Source organism: Puma concolor, chromosome C1 (assembly GCF_028749965.1).
Source record: "Puma concolor isolate L17-30 chromosome C1, mPumCon1.1.hap2, whole genome shotgun sequence".
NCBI classification, from domain to species: Eukaryota; Metazoa; Chordata; class Mammalia; order Carnivora; family Felidae; genus Puma; species Puma concolor.
The window spans coordinates 152643944-152671437 of record NC_141674.1 but is presented as its reverse complement, the minus strand read 5'-3'; the positions used below and the strand labels follow the sequence as shown (position 1 = coordinate 152671437).

Sequence of the window (27494 nt, the reverse complement as noted above, 5' to 3'; positions counted from 1 at the left end):
AGAATAACCAATTGAATATCTGTTTAAAAAGTATCTACAGCCCCCAAATCCCTCCTTGCCTTAGCTCTGTAGATGGATACTATGTCTATTCTCACATCAGCAGAAGTCTGGCAATTTGCTGTCTGGAGAGTTCTTCCAATTTCAGGGTATCAGGCACATATATGAAGCCCTAACTACTAACCAATGACCAGTAACCCTTAACCTCTAGCACTGATACTAACATTGACTCTAACATTAACCCTAACACTAACCCTCTAGAGAGGTCTCTGCACGACAGGATAACAGTTATATACCCTAATAATAATCCTAACACTAACCGCTAACCCTTAACCCCTAATACTAACACTAATCCTAATCCTCACTATAACTCTAACCCTAAAAGTAACATTAGATAGGAGAAAGTGGCTTCCTGAATACATGGTAAGAAAAGCTTTGAGAAGCAGCCTAGTTATCCTGGGGAAGAATCTCAAAATTTAAGAATCTGTAGTATTTCTAAATATGGGTGTGAAGGTAGAGATAAAAACAGAAGGACCAATTGATGATTTATTTAAAGAGGATACAGAGCCCCAAATTTCCTCCTTGCCTCAGTTCCATAGATGGATGTCATGTCTATGCTCACACCAGAAGTTGGGGGATTTACCATCCAGAAAGGTTTTTGAAGTTCAGGATGCCAGGAACATATTCAAAGGCCTCACCACTAACCAATAACCACTAAGCCCTAACCCCCAACCCTGATACTAACATTCACCCTAATATTAACTCTAACACTAATCTTCTGGACAGGTCTCTGAATAGCAGGATACCAGGGATATACCCTAACATTAACCATAATCCTAACTCTAATTTTAACCACTAACCAGTAACCTACAACCCCTAACCCTAACACTAACACTAATCCTGACTCCAACCTTAACCCTAGAGATGAGAAAGGGGCTTTCTAAGCACAGTTTTTCTGATTAAAAAAAAAGAAGAAGAAAAAAACAAAAACAAAAGGTGAGCAGCAGTCTAGCTATCCATGAGAAGACCCCAAACATTTAAGAATTGGCAATATTTCTGAAAATGGATGCAAAGGCAGAAATAAAAACAGAAGGACAAATTGAATATCCATTTAAAGAGTATTTAGAGCACCAAATCCCTTCCTTGGCTCAGCAGTATAGATGGCTACGATGTCTATTCCCACCCAAGCAGAAGTCCAGGGATTTACTGTCCGGAGAGATCTCTCAACAGCAGGATACCAGGCACACACCCAAAGTCTTCAAACCTAACCTCTAACCTGTAACCCTAACCTTAACCCTAAGACTATCCCTAATCCAAACTTTCTGGAAAGGTCACTGAACTCCAGGATACAAGGCAAATACAAGAACAGTAATGCTAAACCTAACGCAAACCCTAACGATAACCCTAGAGCTGAGAAAGTGCCTTTTAAATACATGATACAAAAAGTTGAGAAGCAGCCTAGCTCTCTTGGAGAAGATGCCAAACATTTAAGAACTGTGTGTGAAGGTAGAGATGAAAACAGGAAGACCAGGTGAATATCTATCTAAAGAGTATTTAGGGACCCAAATCCCCTCCTTGCTTCAGATTGGTAGATAGCTGCCATGTCTATTATCATCCCAGCAGAAGTCTGTGGATTGTCTGCAGAGGTCTCTGAATTGTAGGATACCAGGCACATTGCCCAAAACTGACCCTGACCCTAAGGCTAACACCCCTAACCTAACGCTACCCAAGATCTGAGAAAGTGGCTTTCTAAACATATAAGAAAAGCTGTGGAGCATCATACTTATCATAAAGAAGACCCCAAACATTTAAAAATTGGTAGTATTTCTGAAAATGAATGTGAAGTTACAGATAAGAAGACAATTGAGAATCATTTAACGAGTATTTACAGCCCCACATCCCATCCATAGCTCAGCTGTATATAAGGCTCACATGTCTCTTCTCACCCAGGCAGAATTCTGGGATCTTATTCTCTGAAGTGGTCTCTTAACTGAAAGATTCAAGGCAAAGACCCAAACCTTTCACACCGAACACACAATCCCTAACCTCTAACCCTAACCTTCACCCTAAGACTGTCCCTAACCCTAAGCCTCTGGAAAGGACTCTGAACTCCAGGATAACAGGCATATGCGCTAACATTATCCCTAACCCTAACCCAAACCCTAACTGTAACCTTAGATCAGAGAAAGTGGCGTCTGAACGCATGATAAGAAAAGCGGAGGAGCATCATACTTGTCCTGGGGACGACCTTGAACATTTAAGAATTGGTAATATTTCTGAAAGTGGGTGTGAAGGTAGAGATAAACATGGAGCCAATTAAATATCTACTTAAAGAGCATTTAGAGCCCCCAAATCCCCTCCCTGCCTCAGCTCAGAGGATGGCTGCAATGTCTATTTTTACCTCATCAGAAGTCTTGGTACTTACATTGTGGCGAGGTCTCTGAACTGCAGGATATTTGTCCATACCCAAATCCCTAAACCCTACTTCTGAAGCCCTAATGCTAATCCTCACCTTAATCCTAAACCTCTGGAGAGATCTCTGAACTGCATGACACCAGGAACATAGTAGAACCCCTAATCCACAACCCACAACCCTTAACCCCTAACCTCTAACCATACACACTAACTAAAACAAACCCTAACTGCCACCCTCTGGAGATGTCTCTGAACTGCAAAACACCCGGAACATACACTAGCATTAACCGTGACCCTAACCGTAACCCTAACCCTAATCTTAACCCCAATGCTAGGCCCTGACCCTTGATGTGAGAAAATGGCTTCAGAACACACAAGAAAAGCTGACAAGCAGCCTACTTATCCTGGAGAAGACCCCACAAACATTTATCAATTCGTAGTATTTCTGAAAATGGGTGTGAAGGTAGAGATAAAAACAGAAGGACCAACTGAATATCTATTTATGGAATATTTAGAGCACCAAATCCCCTCCTTGCCTTAGCTCCTTAAGATGTCAGCAATGTCTATTCTAACCTCAGGAAAATCCTGGGAATTTATACTCTGGAGAGGTCTCTAAATTCCAAGACACTAGGCATACCCAAGCCCCTAAGCTCCATCCCCTAGCCCCTAACCCCTAACCTTGAACCTTAACTCTAACCATCTGGAGAGGCCTCTCGACTGTACAATACCAGACACACACCCTAACCCTAACCCTCACCCTAATCTTAACCCTAAATCTGAAAAAGTGGCTTCCTAAACACACGACAAAAAAGCTGAGAAGCAGCCTAGTTATCCTGGGAAAGACCTCAAACACTTAAGAGTTGCTAGTATTTCTGAAAATGGGTGTGAAGGTAGACCTAAAAACAGAAGGATCAACTGAATACCTACTTAAGAAGTATTTAGAGCCCTAAAGCCCGTTCTTGCCTCATCAGTAGATGGCTGCCATGTTGATTCTCACTCCAGGGCAAGTCTGGGGTTTTATTCTCTGGAGAGGTCTCTGAACTGCAGGCACATATCCTAACCCTATCCCTAAACTCTAACACTAACACTAACCTATCTAGCAAAAACAAGGTATTTAAATAACTGTTTATCAAAGACTGAGAACCCTCCTGGGTCCTCTATCCTCTTTTCCTACCAAACAACCAGCCCAAAAGGAAATCCCAAAATACGCTGATTCTCATTATTGCATGACAAACTGCCCCACCAGGCTACCAGACATTGAAGCCTATAGTGAATACCAAACCAACACCTCGGAGCTTCTCGCCTGCATTTCAGTTAAATATGTACGACAAGGATCAGCACACCTGAGAAAAGCATCTAACATGAAAGACAACCAAACAAATAAACTGGAAAAAAAAACTGGAGAAAACACAGTTTACAAAAGAAGAAAAAACTTTGAAAAATACATTAACAGTTTCAGAGAAATAAGGGAAGACTTCACCTACATGAAAAAAGAAGAGAAGCTCTTGGATTTTAAGAATATGATAGCAGAATTAAAACACTCATAGAAGGGGGGCACCTGGATAGCTCAGTTGGTTGACTATGTGATTCTTGATTTCAGCTCAGATGACGGTCTCAGGGTTGCTGAGATCAGGCCCTGAATCAGGCTATGCACAGACAGCATGGAGCCTTCTTGAGATTTTTCTCTCCCTCCCCTGCTCTTGCTCTCTCTCTCTCTCAAAATAAATAAATAAACTGTAAAAAAAGAAAACTAAAATCTATAGTGATAAAAGTATGTTATTTTGAGATCTGGAGGCAAATTTCAAGAGTCACCTGAAAAAGCTGAATGAAATTTCGTCTAGGAGTAGTTAATGTCAGGGAGACAGTTATGTACAAGGAACACAAGGAACAGTTATCTTCACAATAAGCTTTGCAGAATTATTGGATTCTTTAAATTATGGGCATGTATATCTGTGATAAAAAGATTTTTTTTAATATTTTAAATACGGGGATGGGGGAGATCTCACGAGAGTAAGTTCCACTAATTCCAGACTGTGTCAAACATTTCTGAAGTTCCTCAGCATCCACTTCACCATCCTGTTAAAAAATAATTATAGTCTGATTTAATGCACAGCTGTATAAAATCACATTAAAGTGCTGACTGGCTGTTCTAGGCCAATCAACAGACATGCATTTTTTAAAACATTATTATCAACTACAAAATTAAGACAGACAAGTATTGACAACAAAGGCAAATTACAGAAGAGCATACAAAATAAATAATTTTTCACAAATTATATTCTATTAATTTTTAAGCACTTCAAATACAATCTATTTTCTCTACTCCTGAGAAACAACATAATCACTCTGACCTATAGTAGGTCAAAATAACATCTGTTGAAAGTCATTGGAACTCTACGTAAAACAGAAAATCGATCAAAATGTGTTCAGAACAGTCTCAGACACATTCCCTTAATGCCCCTTTCATGGGGGGGATTATTTCTAAGGGATACTGAGTTTGTAACCACTCAAGCAGTAATCGGGAGGAGAGAATCCCTTCCCCCCTCCAACATTACCCCCAGTCATCCGGCATCTTGTTGTTATTCTTCTGATTACTGCCCAAACATTCTTGTTTGAACTTATTGTGGGAAATAATTTTTTTTTTAAACACAAACAAGAAATCACAACCAAAGTAAAACAGGTTGAATATTTTCATCATGTTTCAGTACCTCACCCTATTTTCTATAAAAATATACAGAGCAATTTACTTGGAAGCATCACAGACATTGTCATAAGTGCAAAAAAATTAGCTCTGAGGAAGGATCAGGGAGGCAAATTTAAAACACAAACTTTTTAAGCGTTCATTTTTGTAAGAGACCCAAGAAATGAAAAAAAATGTTTCCAAACTACTTCTAAGAAGTATCATAAACACTCATATCTTAATGGATCTTTAGCAGGGAATTCCTTATAACAAAAATTTCAGTAGAAGAAAAAATTCCAGTAGTTCTAGCAGGAATAAAAAGCATTCTTTCCAATGGATCATCCATGTGCCTACAAAGAGTATCTAAGTGTTCCTTCCTCTGCCACGCATAGTTTTGAGATTTCTCTTATAAATTTTTAAATTCTTTAGTAAGAGAATTGTACTTTATAAAATCACCATTTGTTTAGAACCAAAGCTAGGTTAGAAATTTTTCCTCCCAATGATAAAGACCTTAGAAGGAATTTTTATTTAAACAATTGCCTACCTCCCTATTATATCAAATCACTATTATATTTCAAGACTTTGAAAAATTAGGCATACACTTCTAACATGATTGGAGAAGAAATCATCAGTAAACAACACCAAACCAACAAACAAAAACAATCAAGGAAGTCTACAGCTGCCACTGTCAATAATATCTCCATGAAATGATGGCACAATGCCAGGTCATTGTCAATTATTGCACAGGAAATTTTAAAAGACAATCTTTTACAAATTATTAAATCAGAAGCAAAGGTAGGAAATCACTTTTCTCTCATTTTTTTTTTAAATGTATTCTATCTTCTAGTACGCTTAAGATAACATGGTTATAAATCACCTTTAACTTTCCTTAAGTGGGAAAATGATACTCCACCCGAGACTAACATTAGTGATAATAACTCAGCTTCATCAATTGTTTTCTCATTTATAAGAAATAACGCATTGTGTAAACATTAGGCTCAAACTTAAAACTTTCTAGAAAAGAGAAATTTGCATTTACTAAAAACCTTGACCAATCCAATTAAAATGAGGGAAATCAGTCCCATGTGGTCTGATGATGATTTCTGTTCAACCATGAGCTTCTCTAACATTTCATGGAAAAGCCCACTTACTGTACAGAGGACATTTCTCTGAATTATATACATTCAGAGACATAGAAGGGACCTTGAAGAGTACGGAAATTCTTTTGTAGGGAAAGAACAAAGATTACAGAGGAAGCAAAGTTGAACAGCAGTAGGTTCAAAAGACACACAGGAAAAGTCATTATAAATTCGGGTTAAGGAGTATAAAAATTATGTTAGTCTTTGTTAACCCTTTTTGAAGAGAGTGAAACTAAGAACAGTACAAACACAGCAAATTAGTGTTGATGATTTTAACATTGAAAGAGTTCAGAAGTCAAATAAAAGTCTCTAAATATATATGCCCAGTTCCTATGTTTTAAGTTATAATTTTATAAAATAGATTTTATAGTCAGTTATATATAACAGACTTATTCCCAGCATTACAGTACTTACGAGTTCTTTGCAGATTGGAATGGTATAATGTAACCGTTAGCATTACAGTTAGCTGCAAACAATAGAAAATACCACCGAAGAGATTTAAACCAATAACGGTTCATTGTTTTGCACAAGAAGTCCAAGGCCAGGCAGAACAGGACTGTAAGGCAGCTTTAAGATGCCATCGATCTCTGCATTTTCCCACGTTTCTCATCCAAAGGACTTTATCTCAAGCTTGTTGACTCAAGGTACCAAGATGACTGCTGCACCTCCCAACTTTGAGTTCCCTTTCTAGGCAAGAAATAAGGAGCAAAAAAGGCCAACACCAGTTCCCAGGAGGGATTTTCTCCCTTAGAAAAGGAAAGTGTCCTAAAGAAACGGCACCTACATCTCAAGGGTCAGTCCTATGGCACGTGGCTACCTTTACTAATCACAAAGGTGTCCGGGATGGCACTGGGGCTTTTCCAACTACCACTACACAAGGGAAAAAGAGGTTGTGAATGGAATTGGGGTCACGAAAACAAAGTGTCTGCCACATATAATAATTCTGTGTGCATCCTCTATTTCCAGCCAAGTATATGGGACCTAGTGAACACTCAAGCGAAAGAATACCGAATGAAAAGTGTTATCAAAGTTCTGTGAAGTTCTAACTACTCAAAAAGTTTTCATCAATAAGTATAAACGAAGAGATACGGACTGTGACTAAGACTCAGTGTGAACCTGCCTCTTCTCATTTGTGTGGTAGTTGAACCTCCTTTCTGCCCTGTTTTCTTTACCCTTTCCCAATTTGCTTTACCTTCAAGTCTCTCCCAAACTATTCACAATTGAAAAGTCTCCTTTTGACGCTCTGCCCCAGCTTCCTCAAGGAGATTTACACGTAGACCTCTTTCCCCCAATCCTCTTTGGCTCAGTCACCATGCAGCATACCACACTGTTTCCTCTTTCAGTGAAATGAACAATGTGTCAGGTATCACACTAACAGAGTTTTAAAAAAATGAAGTAATTATGACTACCCTCATCTCTGATCTCAAGAGAAAAATCGGTCTAGGTAAGTTTAAATACAAATTTCATATACATTTAAAATGACACACTAAGTAACAGAGTTGACATTTCTTTTAAAAAGCAATCACTTCTTAAAACTGATATCTGTGGGGCACGTGGGAGGCTCAGTCAGTTAAGCATCGGATTTCAGCTCAGGTCATGATCTCACCATTCGTGGGTTCGAGCGCTGCGTCGGGCTCTATGCTGACAGCTCAGAGCCTAGAGCCTGCCTTGGATTCTGTGTCTCCCTCTCTCTTTGCCCCTCCCCTGTTCTTTGTCTCTGTCCTTCTCCCTCAAAAATAAACAAACATTAAAAAAAAAATTTTTAAACAAAAGCAAAAACAAAAACCCTGATATCTGTGCAATATATTTAGCATCTCACCTGTCCAGCAACAGCAGTGAAGTATGTCCACATGTGGTCTCCTGCTGAGGAATAACTGTCAGAATACGCTGGGTATCCACCAGGGAGCAGGTTTGGCCCTGTTCCTGGCATTGGTTGTCCTATCTGCAGCTGCATTCCTGGCATCTGACCGCTAAAATCTCCAAACTATAAGAGTGAAAAAAGTTAATATTATAAATGCAAACATTATTTGTTATCCACTAAAGTAATATTTATGAGTTGTCTACTGAAAAGCAAGGATAGGAAGAGTTCCTAAAAAGCAACCAAATTCACTGTCACAAAAGCTGTTTGCTAAAAAATCCTAGATGTCTGGCATTAGGACATAATTCAGTTCACTAATATGTTGTCCGGCATCAAAGAAATGTAACAGGAGAAAGTACTCTCTAACCTTTAGGAACTTAGCAGATGAACATGACACACAATTTTTAAGTGTTTATCATCAACATCACTGAAATAAACAAAAGGCAAAGAAATACAAGAAAATGTCATCTATAGTCAAACTAACAAGTAGTATACCTCAGACACAGAAGAATACATGGTAAATACAACGAAACTGTGAACTAGTCATGGGCAACTGCATAAGGTGCAAACATCCTCTCCCCCAGAAAATATCCTTTTAAAAAGACACCAATAGGAGAACCAGGGTGGCTCTGTCCGACTTTGGCCTCCGACTTTGGCTCAGGTCATGATCTCATGGTTTGTGAGTTCCAGTTGTGAGCAGGGCTCTGTGCTGACAGCTCAGAGCCTGGAGCCTCCTTTGGATTCTGTGTCTCCCTCCCTCTCTGCCCCTCCCCCACTCATGCTGTCTCTATCTCTCATAAATAAACTTAAAAAAATTTTTTTAAAGACATCAATAAACAGATAAAGTGATAATTCCAACCACAGTCTTCAAAACTAGTAAGAATAGCAATACGAATACCGACAATAATAATGTACAGCTAATATTTACTGAGAGCTTTTTATAGGCCAGGTACTAAATACTTTCCGTTATGTGATTTGATTTTCCAACAACTTTATGAAGTATGAAAATACTATGTACGTTCTGCAGTTGAGGACCTAAAACTTCAAAAGGTTTCCTAAACTAGTAAGAAGTAAGACCGTGGTTAAAATGTAGACAGTCTGATGTTTGTTTCCTGCTACGGTATGGTTTCTCTCTACTTTTTTCACTTTGGAACTTGTTATACATTTTTAAAACCTCAGAGAGGCATTTTATTGAGCATTTTTATGAGTCTGGAGGAGAAAGAAGTATCGAGATTGTTCATTATTCCATTTTGAACAAAACTCTTGACCTGATCCTTGAAGGATGAGTAGAGACTGCCAGAATGAAAAGAAAAAAAGAATTCTAAACTGGGGGGAGGAGAAGAGTGAAAAAGGTAGGATACTACCAATAGTTTGAAGAACTGCATCACTAGATGTGTACAGGGCAAAGGTATGGAGGAAATATTGGAACTCAGGAAATGCACTTCAAACTCCAGGAAATGCATGACTAGATCATGAAGCAATTAAGAAAGTAAACGGTAAATGTTAAAAGGATATAATGGATAAAAAACAAACAAAAATAGATGGAGGCTTTTTTGTTTGTTTGTTTTGTTTTTTAAGTTACTTCTTTGAAGAGAAGAGACCAATAAAAGGCCAAATTTAGGAATTAAAAAGAGTATATAACCACAATTACAACTTCCAACTCTCAAAGGTGATTTAGGATAAACAGTTATGTAAGAAAAAGTAACCTAACCCTGACCACTTCCCCCTAAAAATCTAGAACAGATTGCCCTTGGTTGAATAGCAAAAATTAGGTGCATTTTAGCATACCTTATTTATTCATAAGCAACTTAAAGGGAAGAAAACAAGAAGTGGTCAAAAAATCGGAAAGAGGACGTGTAGCAAAACTGGGGAAGGTGTGGGTCCACCACAAAACATCACTGAACAGGAAAAGGGTGCTTTGGTTCCTCTAAACCAAGAAGGCAATTTCTAAAAGCACAACACATCCCTGGCTCCACAAGGAGCACCTAAGGTGCCCCTCAGGGACCAGAAAACCTGCGGCTCCCCGCTCCCCTGTGCTTCCAGCACAGTGTAGTCTCAGCCCCGCTGAGTACGGGAGACTAGCCGAGCGAAGCAGAGACAGAAGGCGGACCCCTCAGGCTGGCACCGCCCGCAGGGACGCTCCACCTTGCAGGGGCGGAGGCTGCGGAGAAGCGGCCAAGACTCACCCCTCCTCCGTATCCTGGGTAGGCCATGACGAGTTGAATTAGCGTCCCCCGTCACCCTTTGAGTCAGCGTCCGCCCAACTGGAAGAAAGAAGGAGGAACCGACGCAGATGCAGGGCAGATGCAGAAGCAAGTGAGGCAGAAAGATGCACTAGCCGCGGGGTTTACTTCCCTGCGACCGCCCCTTCCCGGAGTCGAACCCCGCCTTGCTCGGCTCCGATTGGCTGAGTCCCGTCCTTCGGGGCCCAAGCTACCGAAACTCGCGACTTCAAGGAATCTAATCCCACCCACCTCATCTCTGATTGGCCTCACGCACCCAGCCCCCCTCTTGCTCAGTTCCTATTGGCTCGCTCAGGTCTCGCGCTCTCTGCTCACCAAACTGCAGAGAAGGCTTTGCTCCGGTAACTTACTTACTCTCTTTTTGGCAAGGGTCTCCGGGTTGAAGTTTCCTTTTCCTGAGAACCCCTAAACCCGCCAGTCCATGGTTTCTTTTAACCTACTCTTCCACTTTTTTGAGCTGTGCTTCCAAATATACATTTGTGAATTTCAAAACTTTCAGTTACTCACATTTATTTTTGCGTAATGTTGACGTCACATCATCAAACTTTGAAACCTTCATCATCTCTGCCCCAAGGGGAGTGCTTCTGAGCTAAAACCCACTTCATGCGAAATTTTACCAGGTTATTTGTAGTTTGATAGAGAAATGGCGAATAGAGTTGCCAGATTTAGCACATAAAAACACAGAATGTTCGGTTAAATTTCATTTTCAAATAAACGATGCTTTTTTTTTTTTTTTTAATGTATGCAGGTCCCAAATATCACACGAGATATACACTTTTACTGAAACATTCGCTGTTTATACGTTAGTACACAGGATGGCCTGTATATTTTCTGGGAACTCTACCAATGACTCAACCTTTAGGCAAACTCTTTGGATATGCCCCTTAATTATATGCACCTAGCCAACAACTTGGTTTATATCACATGGTGAAAAAAGTTATTTTAATGTATTAAGTAACAGTATTTGATAGTTCTGCTATTCTCTGGAACTCAAATGAATTTTGTAGCTCTGGCTTTAAAAAGACCGTATGCACATACACACATGAGAGAACAGGATAGCTGTAGCTTTAGCTTAAAAATGGAAAAAAAAAAAAAAAGAGCAGGATGATATTAGATCTGAAGAATATGACAACCAATAAAATGTATCTTAACATTTTAAGGATGGGGGATGAGATTTAGATATATATTAGCAGAGGAAAACAACCTTGCAAAGCTGAGTAACAATTGCCCAGCTACACAACAAAGAAGAAACATACCTTCTGAAATTTTATCAGGAAGAGGCAGAGAGAAAGGAAGATTGCTAATGTACAGGAGACTCTTGAGAAAGTGTGTGTTTAGTTCCTCTAACACAATAAGAAATACTTTATGCTATAAAGTTAAATTAGTGGCATAAATAAAAAGATGATAAAACCTACTTGACAAAAGGAAAAACATATGACTGTTAAAGCATCAAGTGATAATGCATTACAAAGCAAAACAAATCATAGCAAGGTCTGATTCTAAATGATTAACTACATACTCAAATGCTCAGAAAGGATTGAGTGTTTTACATCTACAGTGTTAGTCTAAATCTCTGGTCAGAATTTTTGTGCATTTTTTTTCATCATAATAGACTGCGTTTGTATTGCATTTGTGTATATCAGGGATCAAGTCTCCTTAGCTCTCTTGCATTGCTACAAATCTACTTTCAAAGATAGGGATAGTATTTCCCTCAAGGGCAGAGAAATTTGTTGCAAGCTAACAAAGATACTCTCTCCCTCCAGGGCAAAGTTTGGGTAGGTTTGCTAGCAAGAAATTCCAAAACTTGCAGTTCCTCCATTCTGATACAAACTAACTGCTTGCACAGCACTTGCCTAGCAGGTCCAGCTCACACTGAGGGATTTGGGAGCATGAGGAATCTATGGGAGCCTGAAGCTCACACTGCCTGTTGTGCTATGAATAATAAAATCCTTTGTCTCTGACAGAGGAATCTCATGCATCTGCAACTTCTATGAAACTGTGACAGGCTACTTGTTGGCTTACAAGTGAGATAAAATGTCAAATCCTTCACAGTTCTTGGCAGTGGAGCTACAGAGCTACCTAGGGAAGTTCCTACCAAAGGGTAGCAGAAGATGCCGTTCCAAAATATGCCACTTTGGCGTAAGTGTTATTTTGAATTGAAAGCAACTGAGAAGAAGCAGATACAAGAAAAGCTCCTGCCTTCCCTGAATTTGCCTAAAATCATGCCATAAATTTACAAAAGTGTCCTTCCTCCCTCTCTACCAGGAAGGACAAAGATGATTCCTGCGACAACTTAGACCCTTATCAATGGAGAAGATGCAGACATAAATCTGCATAACAAATCTTACACTTGATTACACTGCTTTTCCAGGCAACCTCCCCACAATTGGTCTCCCCCTCACCTTTCTTCCTTTTCTCTTTAGCTGAAAATGGTATCTAAACTTGAATCACCTCTGAAAGTTATTAATTTTTCCCTGGGTATCTCCCATGTATACGTGAGGATACATGTTATTAAACATCTGGGTTTATTCTGTTGGTAATCTGTTTTTTATTACAGGGGTGTCAGCCAAGAACTCAGAAAGGTGAAAGGAGAATTACTTTACCTCTTGTACAGAACACCACTGTCTGCAGCATCTCTCTAAACCTAGTATTTCAAATTATAAATTTTCTAGTATAGGAATTTAAAAATTCAAATGAGCCCATAAAGAAGTTTTTTTAAGTATATAGTAATGAAAATTTACCTCCATGATTCAGTTAATATTGTATGACCAATGTCGTTTTATGAAAATGTAAAAACACAATGTTTTGTAAAAAAAAAAAAAAAGTGTAGAACATTACATTTCTAAAATGTAAAAAAAAAATCCAATTTTAAATTATACATTTTCTTTTCTGAAAACACTCCATTATTCTATAAAAATAGCTGCTTACAGAGTGAATACTGTGTAACAGGCACTGTGTGCTGTGATGAGCTGTTGCTCAAAACAGCGCCATCAGGTATATACTATTATTATCTCCATTTCACAAATGTGAAAAGTATGGTGGAAAACTGTATATCACTTGCCCAGAGTTGCATAGTTGGTAGCAAAGCTGAGATTAGAACTCAGGCCACCTTGGCTGCAGAATGTAATCTCTAACAATGCATTTTCCCTTCCCTGCCCACTCCCCACCGTATCATCTTAAAATACAGTAAAAATGATTTACACTATAGGAGAAAATGGTTTAAGGAGTAGAAAAATAGCACACCAATAACTAGACAAGTAGACAAGAAAATTCATTGTTTTGACTAAGATGAGCCAATCAAATTACTTCTCTTACACAAGATACAAGTTTTCTGGTGAGCATTAAGCTTTCATGATTATGTCTACTTATGGTATTTCTTCCTAATCTTCTTGAACTTTGGTCTTACCATAAATTTAGATATTAAACTAACCAGTAAAATACAAACACTGAATTAATAATGTTTTCCTTTCCTATCTGTTGCTACCTCATTTTTCTTTCCCTCTATACAGGGGGTGGGGGAGTAGGGATAGGAGAGACAGGGACATAAGCGCCAAGCGTAAAATTTTAATGCTCCTCAGCAAACTTCAGTTGCAGAGCCAAAGGCTACCTCTCTCACAGAATTTATTTATATATGCTAAATACTATAACAAGACATACCGACTAATGAAAAACAACATTACAGGAGCTTATTTTATATCATTAAGAAATTTCACTTAGACTGATTCATTTATTCAAAAAATTATTGAACATCTATAATGTGGCACTGGTTTAAATAAGAAAAAAAATACACCAGGGTTGGAGGAAGTTTTGTACTTCTGGACGTTACATTCTGGCAGAGAGAACAAACAAAAAGTGAAGACAATAAATCAAGTCTGTGGTATGTTAGGAGAGGATAAGTGCGTGGAACAAAAGGAAAACAAAAGCTGGGTGGGGGAGTAAGGTGACAGAGCAGGTTGCTCGAGGTAACCTCATTGAGAAGGTGAAGTTTGAGCAAAGACTTGACCTGAGTAAGTTAGACATGTAGTAACCTGCAGGAAGAATGTTCCAGCAAAACTAGAGCTACAGTTCTAAGGCAGAAGCCTTCTGACCTGGCAAAGAACAGCAAGGACACCAGTGAGTCTGGTGTGGATGGAGCCAGAGGGAAAGTCTAATAATGGTTACAGAGGAGGGGGAATGGGGCAGGTCACCCTGGGCCTTTATTAGGCATTGTAAAGACTTTATACTCTGGGTGAGATTAAGAACCCACTGAGGGTTTGGGGCCTTAGCAGACCATAATATGATTTAATTTGTAAAAGATCACTCTTCCAGCTGTGTTGACAATAGACTGAAGGGGGTTAGCATAGAAGAAGCAAGGAGATCCAGGGGCGCCTGGGTGGCTCAGTAAGTTGAGCGTCCGACTTCAGCTCAGGTCATGATCTCGAGGTCTGTGGGTTCAAGCCCTGTGTCAGGCTCTGTGCTGACAGCTTGGAGCCTGGAGCCTGCTTCAGATTCTGTCTCCCTCTCTCTCTGCCCCTCCCCCGCTCATGCTCTGTCTCTCTCTCTCTGTCAAAATGGATAAACATTAAAAAAATTAAAAAAAAAAAAAAGCAAGGAGATCTGATAGCAATCTGTTGGTAATTTAGAGATGGTGGTGTTTACCAGGGTAAGCAGCTGAGATGGGAGATGTGGTGAAATTATTTTTTTATTTTTAAGGTAAGGTACTGATGTTTTCGATTTGCCCTTTATTTTTTTTTTGTTAATGTTTATTTATTTTTGAGAGTGAGACAGACAGACAGAGTGCAAGCTGGGGAGGGGCAGAGAGAGAGGGAGACACAGAATCTGAAGCAGGCTCCAGGCTCTGAGCTGTCGGCACAGAGCCCGATGCGGGGCTCGAACCCACAGTGAGATCGTGACCTGTGCTGAAATCAGACGCTTAACCGACTAGCCACCCAGGTGCCCCTAGATCTGCCCTTCAATGACATGGTGATAGATAACTCTCTCCTTGACCAAACTCTAGCCGGGTTCTTCTGAGCTCTCTTCTTGACTAAGCCTTAATCCTGGCCTATAAAGAAGTGAACAAACACTAACATAGTTTGACAGCTCCAGGCTGCATCCCTAGGATGACTGTAGCTCCCTTTAAAGTACTTATCTGAGAGAACTCAAGCCTGCCAAAAGAATTTACTGTTTGTTCCAGCCAACATCTGAAGATCGGGCCTCCTCTCCTAGTCTCTGTGAGAGGGTAGGAGCCTAACTTGGAGAAACGCCAGCACACAAACCCAGATGTGTTTCACATCGACTAAACCCCTCTTCCTGCTTTTTGTAATTTTTCTTTTTCCTGACACTATAAAGCCCCCACTTACTCCTTTCCTATTCTCTCACTCTCCCTTTTATTTTTTTTTTATTTATTTAAAAAAAATTTTTTGTTAACGTTTATTTATTTTTGAGACAGAGAGAGACAGAGCATGAATGGAGGAGGGTCAGAGAGAGGGAGACACAGAATCTGAAACAGGCTCCAGGCTCTGAGCCGTCAGCACAGAGCCCGACGCGGGGCTGGAACTCACGGACCGCAAGATCATGACCTGGCTGAAGTCGGCCACTTAACCGACTGAGCCACCCAGGCGCCCCTCTCACTCTCCCTTTTAAATACCCTGTCACCGGGGCGCCTGGGTGGCACAGTCGGTTAAGCGTCCGACTTCAGCCAGGTCACGATCTCGCGGTCCGGGAGTTCAAGCCCCGCGTTGGGCTCTGGGCTGATGGCTCAGAGCCTGGAGCCTGTTTCCGATTCTGTGTCTCCCTCTCTCTCTGCCCCTCCCCCGTTCATGCTCTGTCTCTCTCTGTCCCAAAAATAAATAAACGTTGAAAATAAATAAATAAATAAATAAATAAATACCCTGTCACTTCTGTACAAATCAAAGTTGAATTCCATCCACTCTGGACATTTTTCCCCATTATTGTTATTGTAAATATTTCCCTATTATTTAGTATAAATAGTATATTATGGATTAAAATCATCCTTACCACTTTAACTAGTCCTGCTTTGTTTATCTTTGCCAATGGTAAAGACCAAGGAAGAGTTGTTTGGGGTGGCCAAATCAAAACTCAATACGGTCCATGTGAGACTTGGGATGTCTGTGAAACTAGGTGATAGTGTGAGGTAGGTTGTTGATCTAAGAGGCTGGATGGAGTGAACAGCTTAGCTAGTGATGGTTCGTACCAACCACCCAGCATCTGTATCTTAATGAACCTTGCTCTTCTCCACCTGTTACATATGCAGCAACTGTTGGGAGGTAGGGAAGAACTTGGTGGGACGTGGAAGGTATTCCTCCAAAGTGGTCTTAAAGTGAAAATTAATTGCTAATGCTGGTAATGAAATAAGAGGGGCCCAAGAAATGAATACCCCTTACATCATTTTCCTATAAATTAATAACAGAAATAGATTTATGACCTAGTAGATAAAAGGTATAGCTTATTACATATGCAAAATGATTCTGGCAAATTTTAAGTCCATGTAGTTTGAGAAACTACACACACACACACAGTGTCTCAGCTGATGCTGCCATAACAAAACACCATAGACTGGCTGACCTAAAGAACAGGAGTTTATTTCTCACAATTCTGGAAACTGAAGGTCCAAGATCAAGGTGCCGGCAGGGGCAGTGTCTGGTCAGAACTCTCTCCTTGGGTTGCAGATGGCCGCCTTCTTGCTGTATCCACACATGGTTCTTCCTCATTCTTGCTCTGTCCTCTGACTATGTGGGTGGAGAGAGACAGAGGAAGTAAGTTCTCTGTTGTCTCTTCTTATACGGGCATTACTCCCATCGTGAGAGTTACACCTTCCTCATCTCATCTAAACCTAATTACCATCCAATGATTCCCAATATCATTACACTGGGGCTTAGGGCTTCAACAAATAAATTTTAGGGGGGCACAGTTCCATCTATATAGCACACCAAATCTGGAAGGTGAGGAAGAGGAAATATGTCCATACGTTAGTCATAACGTCCACTGTTGTGTCATCACCTTAGATCTGCCCTAGTATTTGTTTATCTATTTTATGCTAAAATGTATTCATACGGATTTCATGCCATGGTTTTAATTGATATACATGCAATAATTGTCATACTTTTTGAGGAAATTATTTATTGTTTTTATGGAATAACATATTGTATGCAATAATGAAGGCTCTGTATGTATTATTTGTACAAGGCATAAAAATGTGACAGTATAAAATGAAACTATCCAGTAATAATTTTATTATCAAACTATTGCAAGTGCCTAAGGGTTAATGCCCACTAGTGAGGACAGAGAAAAATAAGCTTCACAAATAAGACAGAAGTAAATATTATTTGTCTTTTATTACTGAGACCAGCCACTTGACAAACTGCCCTTATTCAGCTAAGCTTTCAACAACAGTTTTTCTGTTTCTAATTTCCGTAATATTAAGTACTCTTTTGGCAGAAGCACAAACTCAAAAGCAATTTAAAAAAGAGTAATGCATATATGAAAAGTGTCAACAGGGCTCTTCAGAGAGGTGAAGAAAGGTAGTTTTGTAATACATACTTCCTCACTTGGATCATCAGGCACTATTAAGCAATCTAGATTCAATGCAAACTTCTTTAGAAATTCTGAAACTGTATCTAAAATGCTGACCACAAAATGTGTCCACGAAAAAATCCTCAAAAACAGCTGCAATACTTACGCGCCTAGGTGGCTCAGTCAACTGCACATCCAACTCTTGATCTCAGCTCAGGTCTTGATCTCAGGGTCGTGAGTTCAAGCCCCACATTGGACTCCACACTTGGCGTGGAGCCTACTTAAAAAAGAAAGAAAGTAAAAGCGCAAGCTGCAATACTGATTAATAACCTTGATAAAATAATCTGTTACTCAGGAAATGTTGGAAAAATACCCATCTTACATGTTAAATCCAGGTTTCATGCTTGTGAATATCAATTAGACTCCATATCAATAACATGGGATCATATACTTTCAAAATTATAGAAATATAGAAAAAACTAATGTTTACTGAATACTTATTTTAGCTGGTGCTTATCCTTGGTTAGTAACTTGCTCACATACAATGGGAATTAAGTTAGAGTAGTCCTGTTACAAAAAAACAAAAATATTTTGATCAAAAACATAAAAGTGCTTAAACACATTACAGACTAAAAGCTGAGATCATTCCATTTCTACACTAATGCTTAGTTGTTTTGCATATGTGTGAAGATAAGATTGCCCCTGTCTCTCTTCAATGTGAAACTATTGGTAGGAATAAGACGCAGTAATAGAAATTTTAACAACTACAACCTATTTATTTATATAGCACATGATGCTTTTCATAGCTATTTTGGACATTATCATATTTGAGTTTCCTCCAAATCTTGTGAAATTAGTAGCACCAAATATATTTTAAGAGGAAACTAAGATAGTAATAAGTTGAATTATGGAGGGAGACACAGATCGAAAGAGTTGCAAAATATTTTTAAAACAAAACATGACCTGATTTATTCATGTTTGGAAAATGACAACCTACAGTGCTCCTATAGTTTTGAATGAATGAATGAATGAATGAATGAATGAATGAATATATGAATGAAGTCCCATGCTTAGAGCTTTTTAAGTTGCTTAAACTAAGAATTAAACTGGGTAGGGGCGCCTGGGTGGCTCAGTCGGTTAAGCGTCTGACTTCAGCTCAGGTCACGATCTCGCGGTCCGTGAGTTCGAGCCCCACATCAGGCTCTGGGCTGATGGCTCAGAGCCTGGAGCCTGCTTCCGATTCTGTGTTTCCCTCTCTCTCTGCCCCTCCCCCGTTCATGCTCTCTCTCTGTCCCAAAAATAAATAAAAACGTTAAAAAACAATTAAAAAAAAAGAATTAAACTGGGTAGAACTTTATTGCTTGAGTTATCCTAAATTAAAAACTGAACTAAATAAAAAGAAAAAAAATTGGTGCTCTCTGTGTATATAGTCCCTGAGGTTGGGATTATGATATATACTAACACTGATGAGGACTCATGATCAGAAATGGTGTCAGGAGCAACCTGGGTAGGTGTAACAAGCCCAGCTAATGCCCCATCCAAGATTTGCTTCATTTCACCTACCTCGGACATTTGTTTTGCTCTCCTGCCTTTAGCCAAAAAACTCAGTTGCTGCCATATCCATCAGAAAACAGCAGATGGCACACTCAAGCATAGTAATTGAGAAACTGCAATAAAGTCACCATTTACAAAGGTGTTAATACAGTTAAAAGTCACCAAAAAGGGATGATGGGACATCTCAGAGCAAGCTACGATGAGAATCCATTACTGCCCTTAGGATGAGAGGGCAAGGCAAAGAAGCAGTGTTGAAACCTAAAGAGAGTAGCTATACAGAGACAGCCATCTGACACATGACCTTTAGTAGAAGGATACATGATGAACTACACAGAAAGGAGCTGAGGGAACAAATACTACAACCTCACTCTTTTCCCTGCCTCTGATCACCTGTCAGTGCTTCCACTGGCTGATCTCAATCAGAAGCCAGCGGGAAAGAGAGTTCATGGATGCAGTCCATAAAGGTCAGCATCCCGGGGCACAGTGCAAAATAGAGGGTAGAGCATGGGTCTTCAGGAACAAGTGGAAAATATCATGCACGTTGAAGAAAAAGAAATTCCACAACTTACACTTACAATCCTGCCAGAATTTGATAACTTTTCAATGAGAAACTCAACCCATTTAATTTTTCTGTAAGGTAAGGCAAAAATCCAGGCAAATTGCATACAATAAATATTTATAGAATAATTATGTTGAATGGTGAACTAAATCCAAAGGGATGATTAAACAAATAGGCTATATAGAAGGTGGGGGGGAGGAGGGAGAGAGAGGAATAGACAGAGATAGAAAAGATAGAAAGAGAGAGAGAGAGCGAACATGAACGTAAGTTTTTATTCAGCCACCATGATTCTAGTAAAGGAGAATGTAACCTAGCAACAGAAGCTTTACAAAACGGTTTGCTCATAAATTGTTGAAAATGGTAGTGATATCAGAATGCATAATTAAATAAAGAGAAGTTACCAAAGAAGTTACCCAGTCTCTCTGACTGGGGACAGAGAGAACTAATATCTAAGTAGATGGGTAAGAAAGATCAAGTGGTTTGTGGGGTGCCTGGGTGGCTCAGTTGGTTGAGCGACCGACTTTGGCTCAGGTCGTGATTTCATGGTTTGTGAGTTTGAGCCCCGTGTCGGGCTCTGTGCTGACAGCCCAGAGCCTGGAGCCTGCTTTGGATTCTGTGTCTCCCTCTCTCTCTGCCCCTCCCCCACTCATGCTCTGTCTCTCTCTGTCTCATAAATAAACATTAAAAAAAATTGAAAGAAAGATCACGTGGTTCTTAATATTCAAATTCTGATGTAAAACCTTTCTACACATTATTTTAAATAAATATTCACATAAAGTGAAAACTGTTTAGAAGGAAACAAAACTAATTTTTGCTGGAAAAGCATGTGCCTAAAATAGATCTTTTTCAGTCTAAATTTGAAAAAAAGTAAGTATAATCTCAACCTTGCAGGAAAACATTTATCTTTAAGTTTGTGACCCTATCATAGTTTTTCAATAATGAAAAAAACAGCCGATACTTAGATCAATTTTGGTATACCCTCCTGATTGATATTTGGTAATATTTATGTATAAAACTATCAGCTAACCACATCATGTGGTTAATACCAATAAATTAATTACCAATGTCATAAATTAATACCAATGTCAGAGTTAGGATAATTTCTCTTTATCACTACTGATTTCATTTATTTACACACACATTGTGAGTTCAAGGGAATATGTTAATTGGTGTATGTACTATATTTTCTTATTTGCTGTATTCCTGACTCTCAGGCATCTGGGGCCTCTCCGCCTCGAGAGAGACTGGCCCTCTTAGAGACAGCCAATTCTTAGAGATAGCAAATGACTCAACTGTCATACGTAAACTAGGCAATCCACAGTCCCTGCCCTAAACTATCTCCTTTCTGGGCTCTTTCACCCCAAAGGACAGTACTTCTCTGCATTAATCTCCCCGGGGCTGGAAAACAGGCAGCTAGAGATAACCTCCCTGCCCAGAGCCCTCTAAAATTATTCAAACTCGTCAATTCCAACCCTACCTACCTTACCTCGCATTGCCTTTCCCATAGAAACCACAATAAAGGCTTCTGCCCATGCTTCCCTTGTTCCTTCTGCCTCTTGACTGACCCCGGCATTTCTCTATGTGGTCCTCCATGGGTGATGTGCCCCTCTTATTGGAAATTGTAACAAGCTGTTTTTCCAATGGCAGTCACCTCTGATCTGTTGGCCTTACCATACTGGAAAAATAAGAAAATTTACATGTTAAAACAGTTGGTACTAGTCATTATTGTTTATGCTAACGCCTAAAAGAACTGGGCAATAAATAGTTTAGAGCTTTATAATTGACTCCAAGTTCATCTTCTGGCTCTGTGACATTGGGCAATGTAATAAAACTTTTATGAATCTTGGTTCCTCCTTTGGAAAATGGGGATATTCCCTTCTAGAAGATCCATTAGTCCCCTTTATGTTGTTCTCTGCTTTTATAAAATAAGTCTATACCAAATTATCTTTATCTTTATCTTTATCTTCCCATTGGGAAATATAGATTACCTACCTTTTCTTTTATGTGTTAAAAATTCTATATCGTTCATAGTTGCGATTTTACTTAATTGATACCAGCCAAATCGGTTCTGACACAGTTAATATTGACAGTAAAAACCCCACAAGGTGGCGGCAGAGGAAACACAATTATAAGCAGGTTGTATACAAGAGCCTGAGGAAGGAAGCAAGGTCTGGCTTCCCCTTTCCGAATACCTTTCTGAGAATGGGGAGATACAGCCGAATGTCAACCACTTGGTCTGGGCTGCTTTGAGTCTGCCACCTCCTCAGAGAGTTACTTGTCATCAAAGTTCCAGGCACTTCATGAGCCACAGGCAGTTCTTGGGCCCACCTGAGAACCTGGGTCAGCTTTTGGAATTCATTTTGTGAAGAAGCTCAAGTTTTCTCTACAATTCATTGTGGCATTCCACAAATATTAAATGTTAATATTATTCTTAATTCCTTTTTTTAAAGTTTATGTATTTATTTTGAGAGAGAGTGCAGGAGGGGCAGAGAGAGAGGGGAGAGAGACAGAGTCCCAAGCAGGCTCCATACTGTCAGCACAGAGCCTGATGTGGGGTTCGAACTCACGAATGAGATCATGACCTACGCCAAAACCAAGAGTTGGCCGCTTAACCAACTGAGCCACCCAGGCACCCCAAATATTATTCTTAATTCCTAATCAGTGACATACAGTACATTTATGTGCACATAACTAGTCTGTTCCTGAAAAAGAAAATATTTATAAAATGTATTAAATCAAACACCACTCGCAATCGATGCTTGCAGCCTTATTTACATTTATCCATCTATTAAAATCATAAATCCTTCATCTTGAAATATTTTTAAGTGCATCACTTGTAGTAATAAAATAATTTGGACCGCTCTGTAACTAAAAACAAATTCCCACATAGCACAATATGTCTCTCTTGAATCTTTTACTGCATTGGAGGAGAAAGAATCAATGAATTAACACCATCTGTGCTAACTAAGTTCCAAAATTTTTGCACCAGTTCTAAAGGTTGGGAAGGACTATGCAAACTCCCCTAAGTCTATACACCTTCAACACAAATATGCATTATAGACAAGCAAATGCAATGCACAAACACACGTCCTAATTAGGAATTTATTTTTTTTTAAATTTTTTTTTCAACGTTTATTTATTTTTGGGACAGAGAGAGACAGAGCATGAACGGGGGAGGGGCAGAGAGAGAGGGAGACACAGAATCGGAAACAGGCTCCAGGCTCCGAGCCATCAGCCCAGAGCCCGACGCGGGGCTCGAACTCACGGACCGCGAGATCGTGACCTGGCTGAAGTCGGACGCTCAACCGACTGCGCCACCCAGGCGCCCCACTAATTAGGAATTTAAAGGAGAAAGATTAAATCATTTTAGCAGGAATCAGGAAATATTTTACAGAAGTATTTTTAAGATATTTTAAAATATTTAAAAAAGTAAATCATAATTTGTACAAATATGAAATCATTACACATTTTAGGATCATTTGCTTTATAAAATGTGGTATCATTTGCAGCCTGAGTGAATTGGTGTGTCATTCTTTGAGTCACTGACTGATTCTACTCATGCCTTCTTTCACTTATAACAAGCGTAGAAGTCCCTTTCCCTCCCTCAACAAAGTCCCTTTCCCTCCCTCAACAATATGGTATACTGTTTTCAGAACTTGCCCAAATTTTCTCATATGTGGTTCTGTGAAAAAATGGCTGGGGCAAAGGCAGCTGCCCAGCCTAAACTCAGAGTTTTGACTTGTTGGGAGACAGTTCAAGAAGGCTGTACTACTTGGGGCACCTGAGTGGCTCAGTCGGTTGAACACTGGACTCTTGATTTTGGCTCAGGTTGTGGGATTGACCCCCATGTAGAGCTCCACACTGGTCATGAAGGCTGCTTGGGATTCTCTCCCTCTCTCTCTGTTCCCTCCCCTCTTGAGCTCTCTCTTCTTCTCTCTATAAAATGAAAAAAAGAAGTCTCTGGTACAATATTTCTATTTCTTTAAAGAATTCTTTATACGTCATGTTCTGGTCTTTCAGCACAGAAATTTTCAAATGCTTGTCCAAATATATGGAAAAATGTGGAATTTTTTTCTCACAACAATTTTTTTTTTAAATGAGTCTCTTGACCTAGTCATGGCCTTGAGGTCATCAGGGATCAGCCACTGTCATATTCAAAATCATGCCTTTTATCAGGCAAAAGTTAATGTCCCTTGTCTTCCTCAGAAGAAATTGTGTCAGAGATGCCAGAAAGACTTGAGGTGAGGCCTATTTAAAACTTGATTCCTTGGACCAGAGGAAAGTCCTTACTGTAGTTGATTGTACAAGTAGATATTCGTGGATTGTTTAGCATGACCACCAGATTCTCTGACACCACCAGTGTGATTTTCTCCTCCAAATGTACCTCTAGTCTCAGTCCCAAAGTATAAAGTGTATAAAAGATGATCTGCTGTCTTTGGAGTAGGAGTGGGGCCCAGAGCCTTGCCCACTGAGCCTCTCTCCATACCCCTCTAAGGTATCACTATGTCATATTAAGTTTCCTCAAAGTAGGGTTTGAATATTAGTCACCAAGGGTATGACAGACTTGGAATAACAGTGGCTACACAATGGAGCTTTATTGGGTGTGAAACTTGGATTTCCTGATAGTCTTCCTAATTTCCCTCTTAATGGTAGAAGTAGTATAAGAAATTCCAGTTGCTTAACATAAGGAAGACAGTTGTTTTGAACCAGAGGGGTCGCTGATTCTCTTTGCTGAACCAATGGGTTGGGGACTACCCAGAGCTTAGGTAACAGTTAGGTGTAAGATAAGCTAAAATTCCTCTAACGTCACTCAGGTTCAGATTTTCTGCCCTTGTTTGTTACTTTCCAGTTCACACACATTAGATGACCTTTTTAGTTGAATTTATATATGATCCATTTTTTTCAAATATCTGCTGGAGATTTACATTCCGAAGTGTTCACAGGGCTACTGCCATGAAGGTATGTGTTTTCTGTGATGTAGAATACATTTCATTTGTTCTAGGAAAATATCTGACAATGTCCAGGTCAATGGATTTGGTAGACAAATGTTGCAAACTACATTTCTCAGAACAAAGTGCTGAAAATGTATTTTCATTTATATCTTGGCTTTAGCTAAACTGAAAGGGAATGACCCAGGAAGTACACAAAGCGCAGCTGAGGTTTTCATATTCACCTAGGTAGCCTAGGAAACTACTTACCTACTCACTAAAATTTATCTGTAACCCTCAAATCATTACTTTTGATGAATCATTGGTGGATCTGTGCAGAGTGGCGAAAAATTTGAATCACCTAATGCGGATGTTCCCAGCCGAGGCTGAACAAGGCGAAGTTTTCCCTTCTTGTTTCAGCTCTCATACTATGAACAAGTGTCCTCTCATGGTATATTTAGTGCCGATTTTTTGCATTTTTGTGCTTTTTGTTGGTGATTTCACTGTTTAAAATGACTCCAAGCAGAGTCCTGAAGTGTTATCTGGTGTTTCCAAGCACAGGAAAACTGTGATACATCTCACAGAGAAAATGTGCATTGGATAAGCTTCCCTCAGGTATGAGTTATAGTGCTGTTCAGCATTGAGTTCAATGTTAACGAATCAACAGTACATATTACATGAGGTGTCTTTAAACAGAAACACACACAAATCAAGGTTATATATTGATTCGTTTTTAAAATGTTGTGAGCAGAGTGTGACCTCATTCTGTATATCCCCAAGAGCAGTGGTTCTGTATTCAGTGATTCAGTACAACTTTATAGTACAAAACTATCATGAATAATGAGACTCTGCTGGACTCAGCCAGCACTAGGCTAGCAGAGGCCCTAACACCTCGTCCTCACCTCTGGCTGGAGAGCAGAATCACAAGTGGAATTGAAAGGGAAAATAACTGACACCAAAGTTCCAACACTGGAGATTTGGATGCAGTGGATAATTGTGTACATCTTTCCATGTGAGTCTAATATGCAGCTCACCGGGCTTGAGAACAACTTCCTAACTCACTCTGTGGCCACAACAAGAATTGAACGGCTGCTTTGGCACTACTTCCCACCGGGGGTGCTCTCCAAGGGCAATATGTGTGCTCCAGTAGGGAAATCAGCTGGAAAACAAAATTTTCTAGCTTTCCTTGGGTCATCTGTATATTTTAAAATTTAAATAAAATGGTTTGAGCGCCTAGGATAAACAGTGCCTTACTATTAAACATCAGGATTGTTTAATTTATGAGCAGATACCACTTTATGTTAGGGAAGGATACAACCCAGTTCCAGCCAATGAAATATACAAGAAATTCTGCTGCCAGGGTTGGGGGGGGGGGGCTCCTAGGACATTTTTTTTCCCTTCACTGTTGGGAGGAAGCAAATGGGAGAAACTTGATGCTCCAACCCTCTACAACAAGCTTTTAACTGAAGCTGTGAGAAGAAATAATGTTTGTAGCTACTGTAGCCATTTTGCAACCATGAGACTCATCCTAGGGTTCTGACATCAATGAATGCACTGACTCCTCTTGTTATGTGAGAAAAATCAATCCTTCTGGCTGCACCACATTTACTTAGCATTCTTCATCTTGTAGCTGAAAGCATGCCTACAGAGATGGCCCTTTCCATTCTGCAGAGCATTGTAAGTCTCACACTATCCCTAAGATGTCTGAGGATTCCTCGGGGGCTTATGCTCTCATTGTCACCCTTGGATGGAATTCTCAATCCAAGTTCCCTGTCACAATTTCAGCAGATACATTTTCTTCCTATGCAGCTCTGCTGTACCACATGGGGTCACCAGCTCTCTTTATTCACCAAAGCACCACAACACAAAGCTGTTCTTTGTGGCAGACTTTTATGAAAGATCTGGGACCAAGAAGGGTCAGTACAGCAAGTGCAACATAAGAATGTGCTTGTTATTCAATAATAGGCATTGCTGCCCAAATATCCCGGCCATCCCTGCTACTGGGAATCTCCCACAGACTCTTTCTCCCCTTGGCATGTCAACATGGTCTCCCTATGAAGATCTCTTCCTTGGAGACCTCTTCCTCATCTCAGATCACTCCCTGTTGAAGAGATGTGTATATGCACACAGGCATATACACCTATATTTACATAATAAGATATTGGTAGGAAATACACTTAAAATATTAATAATGCTTATCTCTGGGTGATGGGAGGACAAAGTAATTAATATAATCATCTTCAGTATTGTGTTATTTCCTTCCAAAATTTCTACAGTGAACATAAACTGTTTCTTAAGTGAAACATTAATTTTATTAAAATATTCAATTCCCGAATACATTTCATATCCTATTGCATGCCTGGCAATGATATGAAATATATTCAGTTTGCATGTGTTAACTTAGTATACTGACATTTGTCACAAAGCAATACTAGAAATTGGAAATGTTCTTCCAAGATCTAAATGCTGAATTGTCCTTCTTTTTCTGACGTTCACTCTCCTTTCACCTACACATCTTCCTCTTCTACTCATATTAATTCTGCTCTACAAATTCATCACAGCCTCTAGTGCTTGGGCTCTCTAGAGCTGAGGTCTCCAAGGAGTTTGTT

At 39.6% G+C, this 27494-nt stretch overlaps 1 protein-coding gene across 18 annotated transcripts in view; it reads right to left on the bottom strand.

Annotated features, from left to right (window-relative positions):
• Positions 1-27494, bottom strand: part of GCA (grancalcin) — a 49380-nt gene that overhangs the window by 17172 nt on the left and 4714 nt on the right. For 3 of the 18 annotated variants that reach the window (XM_086718763.1, XM_086718778.1, XM_086718774.1), the window contains 7 exons: positions 21444-21632; positions 19408-19511; positions 18227-18411; positions 18011-18121; positions 16923-17060; positions 8051-8215; positions 4419-4488 (listed from right to left, as the gene is read on the bottom strand). In XM_086718763.1, the coding sequence (XP_086574889.1) occupies positions 4419-4488; positions 8051-8215; positions 16923-17042 (355 nt within the window). In that variant the 5' untranslated portion in view covers positions 17043-17060; positions 18011-18121; positions 18227-18411; positions 19408-19511; positions 21444-21632. The other 15 variants (XM_086718767.1, XM_086718775.1, XM_086718771.1 and 12 more) reach the window with 12 other exon arrangements.